This window comes from Grampus griseus (genome assembly GCF_964374135.1).
Source record: "Grampus griseus genome assembly, chromosome: 9".
NCBI classification, from domain to species: domain Eukaryota; kingdom Metazoa; phylum Chordata; class Mammalia; order Artiodactyla; family Delphinidae; genus Grampus; species Grampus griseus.
This window is the reverse complement of record NC_139003.1, coordinates 86,531,155-86,553,725: the sequence shown is the minus strand read 5'-3', so window position 1 is coordinate 86,553,725 and position 22,571 is coordinate 86,531,155. Positions and strand designations below refer to the sequence as shown.

At 34.3% G+C, this 22,571-nt stretch overlaps 1 protein-coding gene across 3 annotated transcripts in view; it reads left to right on the top strand.

Moving 5' to 3' along the window:
- The window catches only part of ORC5 (origin recognition complex subunit 5), a 74,784-nt gene that overhangs the window by 26,551 nt on the left and 25,662 nt on the right, over nt 1–22,571 (top strand). For 2 of the 3 annotated variants that reach the window (XR_014297191.1, XM_082661759.1), the window contains exons 9-12: nt 2,144–2,196; nt 4,455–4,567; nt 6,287–6,334; nt 12,378–12,488. Coding sequence is in view for 2 of the 3 variants with exons in the window: in XM_082661759.1 (XP_082517885.1) it covers nt 2,144–2,196; nt 4,455–4,567; nt 6,287–6,334; nt 12,378–12,488 (325 nt within the window). In the remaining variant the exon portion in view is untranslated. The remainder of the gene's footprint in view (nt 1–2,143; nt 2,197–4,454; nt 4,568–6,286; nt 6,335–12,377; nt 12,489–22,571) is intronic. The other variant, XM_082661760.1, reaches the window with a different exon arrangement.

The following is a 22,571-nucleotide window of genomic DNA, read 5'->3' as shown; positions in this document are numbered from 1 at the left end:
CAAGGCAGATTTGGGAAAGTACTGTTTTTGAGGGGAGATGGAGAGGTGATTTGGAAGGACATGGCATCTCCTGGAGGCTTGGTGGTGAAGAATGAAGCAAGGGGTGGAAATTAAGGCAAAAATATGTCACTTACAAAGGAAAGTGAATCTGTAATAAAGCAAGACAACAAGTGAGCAACATTTTCAAGAAACTTGAGAGAGGATGTGTAAGCCAAGGAATTTTATATCTAGCCAACCTATCATGCAGGTATCGTGGCTATAGAAAAACAGTTTTAAACATGTGAGAACACAGGGAACACTATACTCATAAACACTTCCTGAAGAGTCTGCTAGTGACAGTGCTGGTGCAATGGAGATGACTGGGGAAACTTTAGCAAAAGGAATGATCACCAAATTTGATTAATTTTAGCTCAAAATGAAAAGATGGGAATGAGGATAGAAGAACACTATGTATATGTTACATACTATGCAAGGATGGGAATAACACAGTTACAAAGTTAAAAAATGGGAAAAGAAGAGAAAGAGAAAGGGCAAAGTAGAATAAACTCATTGTTTGCTGTACAGGTATAAGAGGGTGTCAGAATAATTCAGAACCTAAAACTATTAAAAAATACTCAAGGAAGTCTCACACCCCATTATTCCTTTCATTCTTTTCCTAACCACCTATATAATTTCTGATTTGTACTCATTTTCTTTTACAAGTATGCATATGTAACATAACATCTTTATATATGCAATTAATATATAATCTTTAGTATGTTTCTTTCACAGAAAGGTGTAGAACACAGAAATAAGCATTGCTAATTTGACCTCCTGCCTTACCGAGGCATTCTGAAAACCTTTTTCTTTAATGGGGTACACCCATTTATATTTATTGATAGGAAATATATATGTTTTATTAACTGTTGTATTAATTTGCAGAATTTCCTATGTGGTTATTTTCTTTGTCTTTTTGAAAAAAATTTTGGTATTTAGGGCAGTTTGCGTTTTTGTTCCTTTATAATAATAGCATATATAATGCCCTTAGTTACCTTTTTGTAACACTGTGATATAAAGGACCAGTGAGACTCTCCAGTAGTGTAGTAGAGAAATGGCATTCTAAGCCTGGTGATATCTCCTGGTCCATTTGAAGTTTCTTCACAGTAAATGACTCAGCTGTTTTCCCTGCCACCCCCAACCTCCATTCACCTGTGTATAATAAAATTTTTACTAAATTAAAGAATAATAATCATCACATATTTCATATTTTCTAATTGAGATAAGCAGGGCTTCCCTGGTGGCGCAGTGGTTGACAGTCCGCCTGCCGATGCAGGGGACACGGGTTCGTGCCCCGGTCCGGGAAGATCCCACATGCCGCAGAGCGGCTGGGCCCGTGAGCCATGGCCGCTTAGCCTGCACTTCCGGAGCCTGTGCTCCGCAACGGGAGAGGCCACAACAGTGAGAGGCCTTTACACCGCAAAAACAAAAAAAAAACAAAATAATAATAATAATAATTGGGTTAAGCAGAATAAAGAAAAGGAGAGTAAAGCTATAGAAGGTTAGATGCTTACTCAACAAACTGTTATTGGGAATATATGTTGGTTTTATAGCTTTTATAAGCACTTTGGACAGATTATGAAAAAGTCTCCAACCTTGTTCCCTGGTAGTGGAACTAAGAGCTGAATCCTTGTAGAATGCCTGCAGAGTTTGTGTTATTGACTGGCTGAGTGTCCTTGGGCAACTTAACCTGTGGGCCTCAGTTTTCTGATGTAATGATACTTAAAGAAATTGTTACGGAGTTCAGAAGTGGTGTATAACAATTGTATTTAATATGATAACTGGAGTATTGGGAGTTTTATTGTATGGTAGGTGATGTTATTTATTTGTTGGTGCTTTTTGATAGCTTTATAATTATGATCAGAGGAAAAGAGATTTTAAAAAATACAACATCTGGGCATTGATATATAAGTTTATATTGTTCTAATATACACTAAATGATTTTGTAGAGGTACGAACATGTATATGTTATTTGTCTTATTTATGAGGAAATTAAATGTATTTTGTTAAATAAAAAAGTTTTAGTTTTTCTACGGCTTTGTTTTAAATGCAGTACATTGATTTTATATGTTTTCAATCCATCATTGCTCTTTCTTTTTTTTTTCAGTTCACAGTGGGAAAAGCTACAGAAAGATGACACAGATCCAGGACAACTGAAAGGTATCAAAGGAAGTGTTGAGACAATTACCAGAGACACTTCTTTAATTGATTACTAATAATCAAGATATTAAGTTAACACTAAAGATAGCATCAGTCAGTAGTGTTATAAAAGATAATTTGCAAGCTACCATGATTTTTTTTTTTCCTGCACCACGCAGCTTGCAGGATCTTAGTTCCCCGACCAGGGATTGAACCTGGGCCCCAGCAGTGAAAGCATCAAGTTCTAACCACTGGACCACCAGGGAATTCCCTACCATGATATTTTAATTAATGATTTTCTTTTAAGCAACACACCAATGTAATAGGAAGAAGTTTGAATACCAGTTTCTACATGTTGGGTTATATCATGTGAAAACCAAGCAGTTTATATTTCTTTAAATGCTTGTGTTAAAACAATCAATTGTATACCTAATTTTATCTCAGTATATATGTATTTCATGAGTTATATAATAAAATTCAATTTTATGTTAATGTAGTTTGGGGGATGCATTTCATTTGGTTATATTTTGAAAGTTTTGTGCTTTTGTTTTCTTTAAAGAAACTGTTACTTTGGGTTTATCCCAACAAAACTACAGTTGACCCTTGAACAACACAGATTTGAATTGCATGGGTCCACTTATACACGGATTTTTTTTCAATAAATATATTGGAAAATGTTTTGGAGATACACAACAATTTGAAAAAACTGGCAGACGAACTGCATAGCCTAGAAATATCAGAAAAATTAAGAAAAAGTTAGGTATGCCATGAATGCATAATATATATGTAGGTATACATATAACATACAAAATATGTGTTAATTGACTGTTATCAGTAGGCTTTCAGTCAACAGTAGGCTATTACTAGTTAAGTTTTTTGGGAGTCAAAAGTTATATGCAGATTTTCTACTGTGGAGGAGAGGGGTGTCTGTGCCCCCAACATTCCCCCACCCCGTATGGGTCAACTTTACTTTTACTTTAAAAAAAAGTAAAGCAACCATCTAAAATACTCTTATTTAAAAGTTGAGTCAGTAGCCAGTTAGTTGGGTCAGTGGGGGAAGTGGTATGAAATGAAGTGGTATTGAGATTCCATTTCGGTTTTTATTTTTAACTTTTATTTATTTATTTTTAAAGATTTATTTATTGTTTATTTTATTTATTTTTGGCAGTGCCAGGAATTAGTTGTGGAATGCGGGATCTTCATTGAGGCATGTGGGATCTTTCAGTACGCGGGCTCCTCTCTAGTTGTGGCGCTTGGGTTCCAGAGTGCGTGGGCTCTGTAGTTTGTGGCACGCAGGCTCTCTAGTTGAGGCGCTCAAGCTCAGTAGTTGTGGTGCGCAGGCTAGTTGCCCTGCGGTATGTGGGATCTTAGTTCCCTGACCAGGGATCAAACCTGTTTCCCCTGAATTGTAAGGTGGATTCTTCACCACTGGACCACTAGGGAAGTCCCTGTTTTGGTTTTTAAATGCTTGAAGTACCATACAAGTGATTTTCAGTTGTGTGTTGTAATGGAAAGAAATAGATACTAGAGTTTAAAAAAAATCTGCAGTAGTTTGCTCTGCTGCCTATGTGGCCTTGAGCCCAACTCAGTGTCTTTATCTAAAATGGAAAGAATATCTACTTTTAAGTTACTGCAGAGATTCAGAGATGCTTAAGGAAAGCACCTAGCACATCATGTAATCATTACGTAAGCACCTTACACATACTAGATATTTCAGTAAATATCAGATTCCTTTTTCCCTTTCCATAAAAATCATTGCTGCTTGACTGACTCTATTGTTTTATTTATCCATTCATTCAGTTATTTGTACAAGGTACTGTAGGGATACAAAAAAAAACATTAGACTTGGCTCCTTCAGTGAACACTGTAGCTTAGTAAGAAATATCACTTACGTTTAATTAATTCTTTCTATAAGGTATAAATTTATGTGGATCGTAAGTAAGGTACATGAAGTAGGAATTCACAGTAGAGACAAATTTTCTCTTTTGTTGTGGTAGGGGAGCATCAGGGAAGGTTTAATGGAGAGTGTGGCTTTGAAGGGCAGGACTTTAGAAGAGGCGGAGCCAAACAAAAATAACAGAATGAGCAGAGCATATCATTAACAATAATGTTTTCCCCACCACCGTCATTATCATAGCACTTTAAGCTCAGGGCACTTTAAAATCTTTTGACTAGAGCGTACCATATGGAAGTCAAAAGATAAGTGAGAAAAGGTAAGAGATACTTAAAATCTAATGGTAGCCCGTTAAATACCTTCATAAAAGTATTTTGTTATCTAGGTCTCTCGGCATATACTCACGTGGAACTTCCATATTACTCTAAGTTTATTCTCATTGCTGCATACCTCGCTTCTTATAATCCAGCAAGAACTGACAAAAGGTTTTTCCTTAAGGTAATGATTATTTCTTTTTCACTTTATTTTTGCAGATCTAGGGAATATTTTGAAATTCCTCAACACTTGTAAATTTGTAAGGGATAGAGATTAGAATAAGAGATTGCTAAATATGTATTTAGGGCTCATTCTTTAAAGATTTTGTTTGTTTATTTTCCTTTAATCATTTATTCTTTATTTCTCACTTGACCTTTGCCAGTCAACAGTGTTATTTGAGAACTTTCTTTAGGATATTGGGGGTGAGTGAGTGCCACTTTTGGGGTGGGGACAGTCTTGGAGCAGACAGGCTAAAAAAGAGGGGTGGTATTAGTGTCTAGTAAGCATGATATGATAAACAACTTTCAGGGAAGTGTTGAGGAAAGAAGGCTTCATGGAGGGGGTAGCATTGCTTGCTGAATTTTGAAAGACAAATTAGTCTGAAAATGACAGCAAAAAACAATATTCCTGAAATGAATGTTGATAAGAAAATCTAGAGGCCCTCAGAACTTTATCCATCAGTGGAGCATTCCTCACACTTAAACTTCCCAAAAGGGTTTCTTTAGGATGCGTGAGCCATTACCTCAATCACCTTCCACCTAAGCAAACACCAACTCTCCTCCAGAGTGAACTCGGGTGCTCTGTGTGGTGTTCTCCCTATAACACTCACTCTCTTACCAAGGCATTATGTCAAGTGGGTGAAAGTTATCCTTGCAACCAAATATATTTTGCTACACATCCTGAGCAAGTCCAATTACAAGCTGATTAATAAAAAAAATTCAAACTTAACTTTTCTGTTTCCAGAACTTAGCTGTTTTTCCCAACTCCCCAAGCTTTTGTTTACATTGGTTTCTCCATCTAGAATTCCTTCCTCTCCAATCTCTACATGCTTAAATTCCACCTGTTCTTTTTTTTTTCCCCCCTTTCATTATTTATTTTTGACTTCTCACTTTAAGATCACAGCCTGAATGGGTGAAGTAGGTAGTCTCACAGAAGAGTTCAGGTATACCTTAGGTAATAATTCTACATTTAAAAAAATTTAAGGTTTTGTTAAAAATACGAGAGATGGGAATGATTTTAAGGGTAGTAACTCCTTTATTGTTCTGAAGCTCCTACTATAGTATCATGTACTCCATACACCATTATCCAGAACATTCAGGAGGCTCTCTGCATGTATATTAGTTGGAGAAATCTCATTTTAGAATTTCTTCTTGAAAACAAATAATATGCAGTTTGATTTATTATTAAATATAATACATTTTTGTCTGTTTATTTTTTGCCTATCTCTACCACTAGTCTTTGGTTTCAAGAGGGCAAGGACTGCATCTATATTTTTTCCCTACTATTGAATCCCAAGTGCTTAACTAAATGCTCTCAATTTTATGCGAATTGACAGCCTGCCTTACAGAATGAATTGAAAACCCGTTTATCTTTGGAAGTTTTGTTTTTATAGAAATAAATGTGCTGTAATAAATCAATATAAGTTCTTTTAGGAAATATCACTTTTATTTTGAAACCTCTTTCTTTACATGCACAAGTAATCCTGTATACAATCAAAATTGATTTAAAAAGCCTAAAATATGTTGGTATTTTAAGGTGATGTTTTAGGTGATAAATAGAATAAAATAAAAAAGCCTAAGATACATAAGTTACTCTTATGTGTGTCATGTTTTAAACAAATTATGCTTTCTGGTTTTGTGGAATACTATCTTTCATCTTAAAAATTATTTTGCTTAATTGCAGCATCATGGGAAAATCAAGAAAACCAACTTTCTAAAGAAACATGAAAAGGTATTTGTGTTGTAATTTCTTTAATGGGAAAAACTTACAAATTTAGAATATTATAGGAAGTTGATAAATGCATAATTGTATGCATTTACATAGTCATTTGGATGTAAGAAGTTACTTGTATTGATATGGTACCATCATAATGCTGTAGTAGTATTTTGTTATGTTGGATACAGTGATTGGGGAGGCACAATTCAGGTGAGCTCGTTCTAGAGATAAAAGGTAGTTCACAGAATTTTTCTAGTGAATTAATAGATGAAAAAGGTCACCCTGGAATTTTTAATTAAATATAGCTTAGTTTCCTCCTTTCCCCTTTGAAACACCACAAAGATGGCATTGAAGAAATTAAAAAGGTTAAACTAATAAGGACTAAGCAGATGAGAGATCTATAAAATTTGGAATTGACTAGTAGATAGATATGTCGGTGACTGAGCACATCAGAGAAGGCTGAAACGTAACCCCCAAAAGAAGCTGATTTGACCCAAGGAATCTGGAAAAGCTTAGGAATTAGAAGCACTAAGCAACTTTGAAGGTAGGGGTGTGGGGCAAGTTGAAATTTCCAAAAGGAGCATTTAGACTGTTCAGCTCTCTTGTACATCTTAACCACTGCGGTTTCTCCTGGCAGAAGATAGAGAAGTTAGAACTGTAAACTTTGCACTATAGAAGCTGTGAGTTTTGTTTCTCACTCTCATTGTTAAAAGCAGTTTTGCTCAGTATACACTTCTGAATTGAGGACATTATTTTACTCTCTTCTGGCTTTATTACTGCTAAAAAAAAACTGCTGTGAGTCTCTTATTCCTGTGTTATTCCTCTGTTTTCTCTGGCTGCTTTCAAGTTCTCTTCTCCTTTTACTTTAGTCTTCTTACAGTTTCTCTGTAGTGTATCTGGGATTGAATTTCTTTTTACTTGGCATTAGTTTTGCTTCCTAAATTTGAATAATGATGCCTTTATTTAATTCTCGTAAATTCTCAGTCATTAACTTTTCAAATATTGCCTCTCCTCCATTCTCTCTGACATGTTTTCCTGAGACACTGGTTAGGCTTATGATAGACCTTTTCACTCTACCATCTGTGTTTTTTAAGTCTTTATATTCTTCATTCCCTTTCATCTCTGTGTGCTATATTCTGGGTAATTTGTTTTGTAATTTCAGTAATGTTATGTGTAATCTTCAGAAGTTTTACTGGTTCGTTTCAAGTCTATCTGATCACTTTAATATTTTTCCTATTCATATTTTTCTTTAACATAAAAAAACTAATATTCTGTGTCTTATATTTCAGTGTTAGAAGTCCTTGTTAGTCTAATTCCACGTTTTCTATTTTTGCTGATTTGGGCACATAATGTCCTGTTTCCTGAACATTTTATTATTTTTAATTGTTGGCTGAACTTAGTCTTTTAATTTTTGAGGCCTGAGATGTGTTCCTTTGAAAGGTTTTACACGTACTTCTCTGCAAGCACTTGTGAACACTGGTAACCTGGGATCATTTGAAATTCAGTTCTCAGCCTGGGGACTTGCAGACCACAAAGCTATTGTGAATTCTGCCCCCACATCAGCATTAGCTCTGGCTTCTAGTTAAAAGTCTCAGGGAAGCCTTTTTTCTCCCATTCACACAGAGCTAGGGTTTGGCAGGCAGATTTCCTCACCAAATCCATTTGCTTGGCATGGAAAGACTTTTCTAGTATGCCCTTTCACTGAGACATCTCTGATTAGGCTCTCCACTATAGGCAGATCATTGATTTTGTACCCTCTTTCGTATGTATGTAGCTGCTTTGGGTCATAAAGGATGGGTAGGAGGAGAGAGTACTTCTGGCTGAGGTAGGGAGGGAAGGATGTGTAGTAGGGCTTGCATTTTGAGTGGGCACTCAGGAATGGTGAGGATTAGATATGCAAAGATGGGAGGAGAAGACATTTTAGTTGAGGAAATGATTTGAGCCAAGAAACAGAGGTAAGATAGTATAGGGTATATACAAGAAATAATGAAATTGACTGGAGCGTATGGTGAGTTTCAGAGAAAAATCAATTGAGGCCAAACTGTCGAGGAATTTCCTTACTCACCAGTTAAAGGAAGAAAGCCCATCTCTTCACCTCTGTTATCTCGGCACTTGGTGGTAATTGGTGGGTGTTTATTGCACAAATGAATAAATTGAATGAATGAAAGAAGGAAACCAAAGAATGAACATAAAGCTAAAAATTTTAGGCCTTATTCTTTAGACAGAGAAAATTATTTAAGAATGTTGAAGAGGGAGATATATTAGTGCTGATCAGTGAGGACTGTGAAAGAGCTGGCACGTTAGACCATCCTTGTGGAATGAGTGGATTTGTACAAGTCTAGGAAGACAGTCTTGACGGAGGGAACCGTATGAGCAAAGACACTGAAGTTGTCTTTAGTCTAGGTGAGCCCTAGTTCTTCTGATGTTATTCTTATAGATTTGACTTTTGTGTTAGCCTCTTTTGTCTTTGGTTCATGTCATTTTAAAATCTGAGCTTAGTTACTAAAATCTGTGTACGCTTAGTACTTTCTTTGTATTTTTGTTCCTTCTCTTTTTGAAATCTTATTGAATGCTTACTCTATGCCATGCACTCTGCTAGATGCTATGGACGTAGTGGAGAACAAAATAACCATTGTCTCTGCTCTCATGAAGCTCTCAATTAGGGCATCAAACATTAAAAGCAAACCACACGAATAATAATCATTACAGTTGTTTTAAATCTGTTATGTATCTTCAGTTGATAATTCTTTTTCTCTGTATATCCTCAGTTGACACTCATTTTTTAAGATTTTGCTTTTCAATTCACCTAATGCATGTATGTGATACCAGATTATCTGCCACTTAGTTTATGTGAAAAAGCAACATTTTTCCTCTCCTCACTCATAGTCCCATTCCCCACAATTAAACTTCTTTTAATTGTTCCTAGTTTTAGTTTTTCTGGTATAAATATCTATAACTCTAAGTTTATTTTCCCATCTCTGTTTTTCTTGGTTTGGCTTGATACCAGTTTTCATTCCATTTTATCTCATTTATTTGGTTTCTTTTTTCGCTTATTTCTTCCATTCGTACATCTGTCTAATAAGCTATAGCGAATCTAGTGAGGTATTTCTCACACTTTGGCTTTCTCTCTAGGTGGGAAGCCAGTTTGCATTTATAGCATACAGAATCAGTTCTGTGAAGAAGATAAATGTCATATGCCCTCCATGGCACTAGAATACTTTAATTTTAAATTGGAAATGTGTTTTCTAATCACAAAATAAAAAGTGAAAATCAGAAAAGTGTCAGCAGCATTTCACAGTGTGATTCTCAGCCTGAATTGCCTCCCACTTTATTCCCAACACTTTAGGAATTTGGTAATTTTTTACTAACCTCAATTCATTTCTAAGTGTTAATGAGGACAGGGACACCAGTTCCATTTAGATAGCTCAACATTTACCTTTATTTTTTTCTTTCTTCCCTCTAATACAATTTCCTTCATTATCCTTTCATCCATTCGTTTATTTAACTAACAATCCCAAGTGCTAGGGGTGAAAAAGGTAAATAAAACATCTCCTGTTTTCAAGGCATTTGTGTAGAAAAGAAAATACATACAAACAAGTATATCATGATGATGATAATAAAAGCTGTTGAGCAGTATAAGCCAAACATTGTTAAACTCCACATATGATCTTCCTTAATTCTCACAATGACCTAATAAATGTAGTTGCTATCATTGTCCTTATTTTCTAGATGAGGAAACTGAATATTAAAGAGAAATTTAGTAACTTGCCCAAGAATACATAGTTAATGTGGTAGAACCAGCATCCAATTCCAGGACTTCTGAATCCAAAGCCTACCTTGATGTTTAACCACTGTTCTTGAACTCATACACCTGATAATGATTAGTATCTAGGATTTTTAAAGCTCATACAAACTAATAAGAAGAAGGCAAAAATTCAGTAGATAAATGGATAAAACGATACAAAAAGGAACTGGAAATGTCTAACAAATGTAACATGATTATCACCCTCATTCACTAATGAGAGAAATGCAACTTTAAACAACACTGAGGTATTATTTTACACTCTGAGGTTGGCAAAACTAAAAAAATGTCTGATGATTCCAAGTGTTGGTGATAATATGGAAGAATAAGAGGCTGCGTGTTCTGCAGGTTGGTCATACCTAATAAAGTTAATATGTGAACGTACTTTACATTGATCAGGATAGATTGGACAGTGGTGTAGTGAAAAACAAACTCCCTAACCCTCAGTGGCTTAACATAAAAGTTATGTATTGCTCATATGTATATATATATGTATTGCTCATATGTATATATATATATATTGCTCACGACACAGTTGGATATGAGTTATGTGGGCCTTTTTTATGGTGGTATAGTGATATCAAGTGAAACATGGTGGCCTCTTAAGTTGTCACCAAAGGTAAAGAAGACTAAAGGATCCAGTGGTTTGAAAGGCCAGGTTTGGTAGTAGCTCACATCGCTGCCACCCATATTCTGTTGGCCAGAACTCAATCGGATGGCGTCCATCTAACTGCAGGAGAGACTGAGACATGTAGTCTTCCTATGTGCTCAAGAAGAAGCAGGGTTGATGAACACATAGCATTCTCTGCCCCCTACTTTAATCGAGCATTCCCACAGAGAAGTTCGCATTCCCACAGAGAAGTTCACACGTGTGCAAGGAGAAATGTACACAATTGGCCATCACAGTATTCTTTGTGATGAATTATGGGGATTAATTTTTTAGGGTAGACTGATTTGTCATGAAATGGAATTCTGTAGGGTAACTTAAAAATGGACTAGAGCTACATGTATCAAAATGAATAAATCTCAAAAACAATGTTGAAGGAAAAAAGCAGTTTGGTAGAGTGCTATGTCCAAAATGATATCATTTATTTGAGATATTAGATTATGCAGACAACGCTGTATATTGTTTATGGACACATATATAGCAGTAGTAGTTTAAAAATTGTCATGAAAATGATAAAAACACCAGATTCTGGATGGTGGTTCCTTCTAGGGAGGGAAGGGGAGGAGTGGTATGTGGGAGGGATGCAAGGGGGCTTCAGTTTGTAATGTGATCTAATGCTTTTTTTGTACAAATTGCATAATGTTTGGATGTGATAAAATTGGGTGGTTGCATTGGTATTTATGAATCTCTTTTCTAAATGTTTGAAGTATTTAATAAGAAAAGCATATAAACTTTGAGACCTGGAAAATGATTTCTAAACTATGTTTTAGATATAAATAGCTGAGGTAAATACTTCATTTTGTAATTCTGAGTAGGTTTTTTTTTTTTACTTACAGTCATTCTTTTAAAGAAATAGTTATTCCCATGCTTGTAAATAAAGCTTCTCATTTTATTTGCCCTTGCTCATATAGAGTACTTAAATTATTACATTGCTACTAAAATTATCTAATAGAATTATCTAATTATCTATAGACCCTTGAGCACTGCAGTTTTCTAATGACAAGTAATTGTACCATTGACTTTGTAGACAAGTATGAACATTTTACAATCTTAAAAATTTTTAATAAATTTTACATTGTTTCTGACTGACAGCTTATTCACATACTATGAAACACTGCTTTCATTTTCTAAGCTAGTATTTACTATAACTGATCTTTTTAGAACTATTAATGTTGAACAAATACATTTTTCAGGCAGTGGCACAAAGAGGAATGGTGAGGAGTTAGTAGTAAGTTCTAGTCTAGGAGTTAGGGCCTAGACCCTTGTTTTGGTTGTACACTGTGTTGACAAATGACTTGGCTAAGTCACTTAACATCTGGTTACAACAGCAAAATAGGGGTGATGTTCGGGCCTAGACTGGGTAACTTGTGAGTCCTTTAATATTTGTTGATGTAAATCAGAACATCTTGAAGAAAATGTTGAAAGATAAATCATGATCATATCAGGTAAAGTTTTAGAGATTGCAAGTTAGATTTATTAGCCTATTTGGGGAACTATATACAATGTAAATATGTTGTTATTGGAATTTATAGTACAGAAAGTGAGTGTTCTGCTGTAAGAACAAAATCCATGATCTTTTTTTCTTATAGACAAGCAATCATCTCCTCGGACCAAAACCGTTTCCACTAGACAGATTATTAGCAATATTATATAGTATTGTGGATAGCAGAGTTGCTCCAACAGCAAATATCTTCTCCCAGGTAATGTTAATGATCGGTTATTATGTATCATCTTTACCTTTATGGAACTCTTCAGGTAATTTGATCAGTAGAGTTCCAGGCATTTAGATTTTTGGTCAGCATATGTTACTAATTTAACTATATAATGAACAACGTCCTTGGTAAGTAATTGAAATTCCAAATATGCAATTTTCGAGGGTGTTACTGAATTGCATATATTTAAAGGTATAATTTGATGACAGAAACAACTTGTTGTTTCTGGTCTTTTTCTTTTCTCAATAAAGGAATTTTTAAATGATTATAATTATCTTGCTGATTAAATAAAAAAGTGGCTTCATGATTAAATTGATGAATTATAATATAGAAATATAATTTAATGAAAAAATTTAGAAATGTATTTATAAGAAAATAATCCATAATATTCTTATTCCTCATATATATACTTTGCAGGTTGACAGTATGCATTTTTTAAAAAATGATGTATTTTCCAAAATGATTAAGTTCTTAAAATTTTCACTAGATGGCAGCAGTAGCATAAAAATAGGAAATAAGACATTTATAAAGTAGCTAAGTTTCTTTTTTTAGGTGACATTTAAGAAAAACCTATTTGTTAAAAATGCAGTTACAGTAGATTTCTTAAATGGTCCAGAAAAACAGCACTTAGCACATGGTATGAATGGATAGAAGAAAAACCAAATGATGTAACTAGTATTTATTGAAAAGCAGTCACCTCAGATGTTTCAGTGAGCATTTTATTTTATGTATATGTTTTTAGGTTGAAAAACATGTAAATAATAGCATTTACATTTTAATTCACTTCAAATAAATTTGGTTCCTGAATGGATATTAGACTTTGTAATCTAATGCGTGATAGTAACTTCTGATTCTTCATTTAAAGAAGTCTTTGGGGACCAAAAATAGCTATGTTCTCAGTGTACTCGACATTAAAGTTAGATAATTTTTATATAAGTCAACTTTATAGAAAATTGTGTCTACATTTATTACATTTTTGAAGAAGAGTAGTCTAGTGAGTTATTAGGTTACGTAAATAACTAGCTAGATGAGTAAGTGGATGGTAGCCCTAATGCTGATAGTTTTAAAAATCTAATTCAGTTTTAATCTGTATTACAGGGATTTTTTTGCCGTGTGTGTGTGTATGCATATGTATATACATATTTAAATGCTTTTGTCTGAAATTAATTTTTAGTCAAACTGTACATTTTATTAGTAGCTTTCTACATATAACATGTGAGGTTTTTGTTTTGTTTTTGCTGTTGCAATAACTGAAATAGACATCAGGTATTATGATCTTTATTGTAAGGAATTGAGCCTCAGAGAGATTAAGTGATTTTCCCACTATGACAAAATGAGTAAATCTTTGAGAATTAAAGCCTAGGGAAGTGAAGGAGACAGTGCTTCTAAACAGAGCAGAAAGGTGTTTGTATCACATGTGATTAATATTTCTTGGGTGCCCAAAAATTATGTTTGTGGGAGACACAAAGAAGGATAACAAATGTGCATTTCTTTCTTCCAGAGAGCTTATAATTTATTCTGGGAGGGGGATAAAAAAACATGTACATAGAAGTAATATTGTAAGGCTGTAAGTGAATGCTAGATAGTGCTGCTGAGAAGTTTAGAGTAGAAAGAGATCACTTTTGGATTGGACAAGAGGAGAGAACTTGAAGGTATCACAGGAAAGGTGAAAAATGGGGCCGGGCTATAGAGAATCAGTAGGATTTTTTTCTTTAAATGTTTCTAATTTATATACGACATGTTCGTTGTACAAAAATGAGTAAATAAAAAAGGAAAAATAATAGTAAAATTAGCTGACATCTTGTTTCCAATGGATAGAATTTATAGAGCTCTAAGAGGGAGGATAATATGACCAAAGGTGTGGGACTAGGAAAAAAAGCAAGACACAGTTGTGAAGTGTCACACCAGATTAGTTGAAAGTAAGCGGGGTTATACTGTAGCAGTAGTAGCAGTCATTGTAGTTCTGATCCAGTACTAATACTGCCACCACCACATGTCACACCTTACATATGGTACCTAACATTGGTAGAGCATTTCCTAGCAGCAGGTCTAGGTTTATAGGGATGGACAATCAAAAATAATGATAGGCTGCTGATTTAGAGATCTACTAGCTACTCTGAGGCTTTGATTATAGATGAACAATGTCACCAGTCTTTGTTTTCAATAATGCCTATAATGTTGTAATTAAACAATTTAGCCCCAAATGTATCTTAATTTTTAATGAAGCTAAATTCTTTTCAGTGTTATCAACCTCAGTCCTTTTATTCTTTATCTCTTCTAACTAGCAGTAATCAAAATAAATTTTGTATATTTAAAACACTGCTTTAAATGAACTTATGTTTATTTGATGAGAAATCATTTAGGACTTGATCTCAGTGATTTCATTTGGGACATAAAGGTGGGGCCGGGGGGCGGTACAAAGGGATAGTTACAGTCATCCCTCCATATTCGTAGGTTCTGCATCCACAGATTCAACCAACCACAGATTGAAAATATTCAGGAAAAAAAAATCCAGAAAGTTCAGAAAAGCAAAACTTGAATTTGCCTCACTGGCAAGTATTTACATAGAATTTACAACTATTTACATAGCATTTACATTGTAGTAGGTAGTATAGGTAATCTAGAGAAGGTTTAAGTGTATGGGAGGATGTACATAGGTTATGTGCAAATACTATGCTGTTTTATATAAGGGACTTGAGCATCCTTGGGTTTTGGTATGGAGGCGTGGTGGGTGGTATCCTGGAACCAATCCCCAGCAATTACTGAGGGGTGACTGTATAACTAGCCCTAGGAAGTTTACCTTTACTTTTGTTTGGTCAGTAGAGTACCAAAGAAAATCAGATAACATATACCATGTTTAAAAACAAAATGTGGCAGAAATTGCATCCAAAAGAAAGGTATTTATCCCACGTGCCTTATATTTTTTCTTCCCATTATCTCTTAGTGACCTTTTCTGTTTTTCTCCTTTTATTTATCCATCAAAACTGTACTCTTGCCCATAGGAATGACAATTTGTATTTAACCTGTACACACTTAATTTAAGTGCAAAACAAGAATATGACCACATTTGTATTGGAAGTACTTGATATGAACACTAGATGGCAATATTGTTGCATTCTAGCTTTAAAATGAGCAGGAAAACCTAGCTTTACTTGTTAATATTGTCTTTGATATTTAGAGAGAGCTGTTTGTTAATTTAACACATTAGTTTATTTGCAAAACAAATTTGCCTGAAGATATTTAATGTTATGTGCGCACGCTCACACTTTTACACTTTCATGAAAATGTAAATAAAATTGGTAAGGAATTGTTTTGCATGAATATTTTCCACCTGGAACCAAATTGCTTTTTATTGGTTATAATATGTCTATATGAGATGGTAAAGTATTATTTTTCTATTCATTTTGTCTAACTGCAACTGTTTTAAGGATTTGCTTTACAGTAATGTGTTATTTTATAGCTTCATTTACCAGTTACATAATTATGTATAATTTTTCACATATAGTAAATTGATTAAATGTGGTATATACATTCAAAATCCTTTTGAAGCAAAATTTTATTTCCATCACATTCATTTAAATCTGTTTAAATCTATTCTGTCATGAAGTTATAAAAATAGTAGCTTAAGGAATCTCTAATATTATTAAAAGTCCAATTGAGAATAATAGTCAAATTCATAATAGTTGAGTAATAGTAGTGTATTGTAGTTGGCATCCTTCTCAATTTCTTTATTCTTTACTAAATTTTAGATAAAATTCTACTCATTAACTTTTTAGTCTCATAAAAAAGTAAAGGAATAATAGCACATTTAACATTTTACAATAGGTTAATGCTCAAATTTATTGAACTGAAATATAGTTTTTAAATTTTTCTTAGACCTTTAAGATAATTTCATCTTATCCAAATCCTTATACAATTTTACATTCATGATCATGGGTCATTTAAAAAAATTCATTCAAATAAAATAAATGTAGCCTTTCTATATATACCTAAACTTCATGAATGAGGAATCATTAATTCTGGTATTTTCATTCTTTTCTCCTGTCAGCACGAATAGAATGTAAATAGAATACCATTTATTTATAAGTGGTAGAATATAAATAGAATACCATTTATTTATAAGCAAGAAATGGTAATTTGTGTAGGTATTACCTTCAAAAGTTAGTTGAGATACATTTTTGAAGACCATTTATCATCTTTAAAAGATATTGAATTGCCTTTTTTTCAAAAGTATATTAAAACCAGGTTATGCTTTTAATTTATCTTTTTTTGTCTTGAAGAAAAATGATAAATTGTTTGGAAACTTTTGAATTGTTTATTTCATTGTTTTGATATTTCTGTATCTTCTCTTACTCAACCTGGCCTACCCCCTCCATACTCTTGTAGTTTGGTGAAGGCAGTAGGAGAACAGTTCTTTAAGATTGTCAGATATATCATTTATTTTAAAATATTGGGACTTCCCTGGTAGCGCAGTGGTTAAGAATCCGCCTGCCAATGCAGGGGACATGGGTTCAAGCCCCGGTCCGGGAGGATCCCACATGCCGCGGAGCAACTAAGCCCGTGCACCTAGAGACCGTGCTCCGCAATGAGAAACCACCGCAATGAGAAGCCCACGCACCGCAACGGAGAGTAGCCCCCACTCGCTGCAACTAGAGAAAGCCCACGCACAGTAACGAAGACCCAACGCAGCCAAAAATAAGTAAATAAATAAAATAAAATTAAAATAAAATGAAATATTAAGCCATATTGCTGTATATTTTCCCAGAGGATAAAATTGCTGAAGAGTTTATTTCTGAAATTATTGGTACAGGTTTCTAAAGTGACTTTTAAAAGGAAAATTATCTTTAAAAAGTTAAGGACATTCAATTACACATATATCACATATTATTATTGATTTTATTTGATCAGTTAGCATTTTGAGAAATTACTCTTGAAGGTAATTCACTGTAATTCTACAGTTTGGGAGGTTTAAAATAATAAGTTCTTTTTTATTAGTTGTAAGAAACAGTGCACTCTGAATTAATTGTAAGAAACAAGTGAAAAATGAGAAAAGGAGCATAGTTCTTTAGTTCTGTGTACCAAATTGACAAGTTGTATTTTTCAGTAATATTTAATTTCTGAATCGTTTCCTATTTGTGCATAATTTAATAAGAAAAAAATTTAAGTTAAAATGTCCTTTTAAATTTATTTTCAAGAGTATAAATAAGCATTATGGAGCAAAGTGTAGTAATATATATATTTTTTCAAAAATACACATTTCCATTTTCTTTTGAACTCACATCATGATACTATATATTAGAATATATTTGGTCTTACGTTTGTTATATCAGTTTAATTTTTTAGTCATAAATCAACTTGATCTTTTCCCACAAGTGTTGCATTAATTGTAATAGCATTTAGTTAACCTTATGCTTTTTGCTCTTTTAAGTGTTGGTTTATGGTAAGGATGTATTTAAACTAATTATTTTGGGTTTTTTAAATAATTTTATTTGTTTGTTTGTTTGGCTGGTTGTGTTGGGTCTTTGTTACTGCACGCGGGCTTTCTCTAGTTGCGGCGAGCAGAGGCTACTCTTCATTGTGGTGCGTGGGCTTCCCATTGCGGTGGCTTCTCTTGTTGTGGAGCACGGGCCCTAGAGTGTGCGGGCTTTAGTAGTTGTGGCTCGTGGGCTCTAGCGTGCAGGCTCAGTAGTTGTGGCACATGGGCTTAGCTTCTCCGCAGCATGTGGGATCTTCCCAGACCAGGGCTTGAACCTGTGTCCCCTGCATTGGCAGGTGGATTCTTAACCACTGCGCCACCAGGGAAGCCCTATTTTGGTATTTTTTAAATGAATTTATCATTAATCAGAAAGCAAAATGATTTAGTTATTTTACGTATGGAAGTTTTTGAAGTAGACACTTAATCTCTAGTTTACTATAGCTGTAGGAAGATGTTTTTGCTATAAATTTTAGGGCAGGTTACATTTATTTATTCAACCAAAAACAGACTTGGCATTTTTCTTCAGCTATAGGTAGATGTATAGAACATTTATATAATTTTCAGGTTTTTTTAAGGTGAAGGGATTTTGTCCGTATTTATTTAATTAAAAGTGTTTAAATGTAATTTAATTCAAGCTTCAAATTCACAGTCAGTATTGATCTTTTTTCCCGTAGTTGGAATTAAAGTTTTCTTTGCTTAAAATTTCATTTAACAGATGTTTATTAAGGGCCTATTATGTTCCATGCTCTGTGTTATGTAAAGAGAATACAAAAGTCAAGAAAATGCAGTTCTTGCCCTCAAGGACCTTATGGTCAGTCTGTGGCTTCCTCTGCCCTTCATTAGTATTGTGTGCAACTTCCAGATTATACAAGAGTTAAAAAAAAAAAATTAATTCGTGCTGAAGGAACTAATACCTAAATACTTGAAGTGAAAACTAATACTTAAATTTGTAAAGTGAATATATAAAAACAGGATTTTTCACTTCAGTAGTCCATGATATTTGATAATATAGATATTTAAATGTCTTTTTCCAAGTAAAATAACAAACCTACTTGTTGAAATTTTCATTCTGACATTCCTTGAACTTAGTGTTATGGAGCACAATTGTTTGATGCCTATGTCATAACTAAATTTGGTTAATAATTAAATTATGACATTGGTATCAAACAATCAGTTAAAACTTGAAACTTAAGTTATGGACAATAAGTAGTGTATTATGCATAGCATATTATAAACTAAGTGGCTTTTCTTAAAGTTACATGGCTGCATTTCAGATACCTTATGATTAAAAGTTATTATGTCACTCTTTTATATGCAGTATTTCAAACTACTTTTATAGATTTTTAACCAAAAGCACTTTAACCAAATAAACTCATTTTATAGACTTATAAAAACATCTTTATCTTAAAAAATTTGTGTATTATATAAACTATAGTTGTTTGGTTTATATTTTTTAAAAGGTAATTATATTTATCAAACGATAATCACGGAAATTCAGAAATCATAGTTGATGAAATACTATCCTTTGCATATATTGCTTAGATAAGAATTTGAACCTTGTAAATATGAAACGTAATATCCTAAAATCTAGCTATATAAGATATTCATACGAAGTGATTTAAGTATGAGAATTAGTTTATAGATAATGAAGTTGGTGAACAAAAGGGGCAGTTTTCCTAAAAACAAATTCCCTGGTTACTAGATTATTAGAAAATGTGAAAAGCTCTTCTTTTGCAATTTTTCTGTGTTTCATTTGACTTGTAGCAGCATTCCAGTGTCTCTATAATATACAACTGAAATGCTTGATGCCATTAAGGTATATTATGTAAATCACAGGAAATATCCGAAATGCTAACGTTTTCTAATAATCTTACTATGTTTTTTTCTTAACGACAACTGAAATTGTGAGGCATTCCATTCCATAGATAGTGCAAGAGCCTTACTTAATGCCTACTTTGCTGATGAATAGGTCAGCAGGGGTGCTGTTTGATAGAGGCGGGCTCTTCTCTAGCAGGGAAGAACCTTACCATCGTGATGCTGTGTCTCCACTGGTGCAGTAAATTAGATTCTGAAATCTCCTACTACCCTTGGTGTGGATGTATTACCATTCTGCCTCTCAGACCACTCTGTAGTAGGTGTCTATTTCAGGAGACTTTTTAAAAACCGTTTTGTTGTGCTTCATATTTGGAAAGAGTAAAGCTGAACTAAGATTTTCACCAGCTGCACTATTGTTGTAAGGAATACTAAGTATAACCAAGGGTAATAAAAAGCACAAGTATATTTTACTCTGTTGCCCAGGGATAAAATCTTTCTCATTTTCATTTGTAAAAGGACAGTGTTTACCCCTACCTTTCTCCTGTCTTCCCTAAATCTGGTGTTAAATTTCTTCAGTGTAACCACTTTGCCTTTGTGAATGTATCAGCCCAGCAGTAGGCATGTTTACTGAACTCTAGAGAAATGGAACCATTGCTTAAGGGTGACATGTAAAATACTGCCTAAGGGGTAGATATACTGCATAAATTATGCTTTCAACTGTTGAATAAAATAATATCTTGGAACCTTTTGTAGGCAATATTTTATGACTACCTTTCTAATAAATATACCAAATGTATACCCTTTATTCACAATTTTTGGGGAAAAATATTGAACACCAATAAATTTTATTTGACTTTGCAAATATTTTGCTGAAAGCACACACAAAAAATTTATATGGGTATGTGCTTATACATGACTATCCAAGTAAATCTGTTAGTACAGAGACTATATAGGCAAATGCATACCTTAGAGCTTTATGACTGGATTGTTTTAATGAGGATAGGAGTTTTAGTAAGAACAATTTAGGAGTTAAATGATTTGGAAAAAATCTACATTATGGAAATGTGTGCTACGTTTTAAAATACTCTGTAAAAAGTTGATTAAAAGAAATGTTGATGCTTAAGGGGGTTTCCAATGAGAAATTGTCCTGATTCCTTGTCAGCTCACAACTAATCCGAGTCCTTTGGAGGATATTGGCCTCATCTGCCCATAGTGGACATTTTTCATGAGCTAGTGCTACACCAAGTCCTTGTCCTTTCCCCTAGATGAGAAATTAAGGTCCTTGTTCCCAAGTCACCTCTAGAACCTAAGGTGTTCTCTCACCTTGGCCACTGAATAGTGGTGGAGAGCTGAATTTCCAATAATTAGGAATAAGAAGGGGAACTAGGTTTATCTGGGAGTGTCTTATGTATTCCCTTGGCTTCAAATGCTATGTGTATGCTGATAACTTTTTCTTTTTAATATTTATTTACTGATTTATTTTTTTGGTCGTGTTGGGTCTTAGCTGCAGCACGCAGAATCTTTCGTTGCGGTACCCGGGCTCTTTGTTGCGGTGTGTGGGCTTCTCTCTAGTTGTGGCACACTGGCTCCAGAGCGTGCGGGCTCAGTAGTTGCGGTGTGCGGGCATGTGGGATCTTACTTCCTCGACCAGCGATCGAACCGGCTTTCCCTGCATTGCAAGACCAATTCTTAACCACTGGACCACCAGGGAAATCCTTTGCTGATAACTTTTGAATTCTGTATTTCTAGTCCTTTTTCTCTATCTCTGGACCCAGATTGCCAACAGAACAATCAGACCTGAATGTGCCATGTTTATCAACACCTGATATATCCAAAACCAAGTATCCAAAACCAAGTATATCCAAGTATTCCCTAAACCTTTTCCTGTGATTTTTTCAGCCTTACCTAAGTTTCAAAACTTGTCATTTACTTGTTCATCCTTTACTAAGCACATACTTCATGGCGTGCACAATGTTAGGTACTAGAAAAACAAAGATAATACAGTTTCTAGTTTTTAGTTTAGTTAAATGGAAAAATTGTCTCTGAACCCTCTTTTGTTTTCACTTCACTTAGTTGTTCAACAAGCCCAGTCTGTTTTTCTTCCTAAACACAAATGTCTCAAACTTATTCCTGTCTTCCCACCTCCACTGCCATTGCCTTAAATCCACAGCTTCATTACTTCTTAGTTAGACCATTGCAACACTGTCCTAACTGGTCTCCCTGACACTGACATCTTCAAATTCATTTTGCATACAGTCATCAGCAAAAATCTTAAAAAATAAATATGGTTTTATTTTTCTGCTTATGCTTTTTTAATGAGTTGCGTTATCTACAGAACCAAGTCTACATTTCATAGCATTTCTTGTGAGGCCCTTCAGAGACTGGCACTATTTTCTGCCACTGTCTTTATTCATCTTGTACACCATTCACAGTAAGGTGCTTTCCTCGCTGAAAGCACACCCGTTTGCCTTGTTGTGTTGTTACATATGCCGTCTTCCCCACTGTTGAACTCTCTTTTACGTTTCGTGGTCCACCCCCCAAATGCCATTTCTCAGTGAATTCACATTTTGCCTCCCTTCCTATTAGTCATTACCTTTTCTAAAGTCAGGTAATTGGATTTATCCGTATCACTAGTATAGCACTCATATTGTGTTATTGCCATTGTATTATATGTTTGTCTCACCTGATACCCTGAATTCTTTGAAGGCACAGACTTTGTCTTCATTTTTGTGTCTCTGGCACTGTGCCTTGAACATGGGATTCACTCATTGAATGAATGA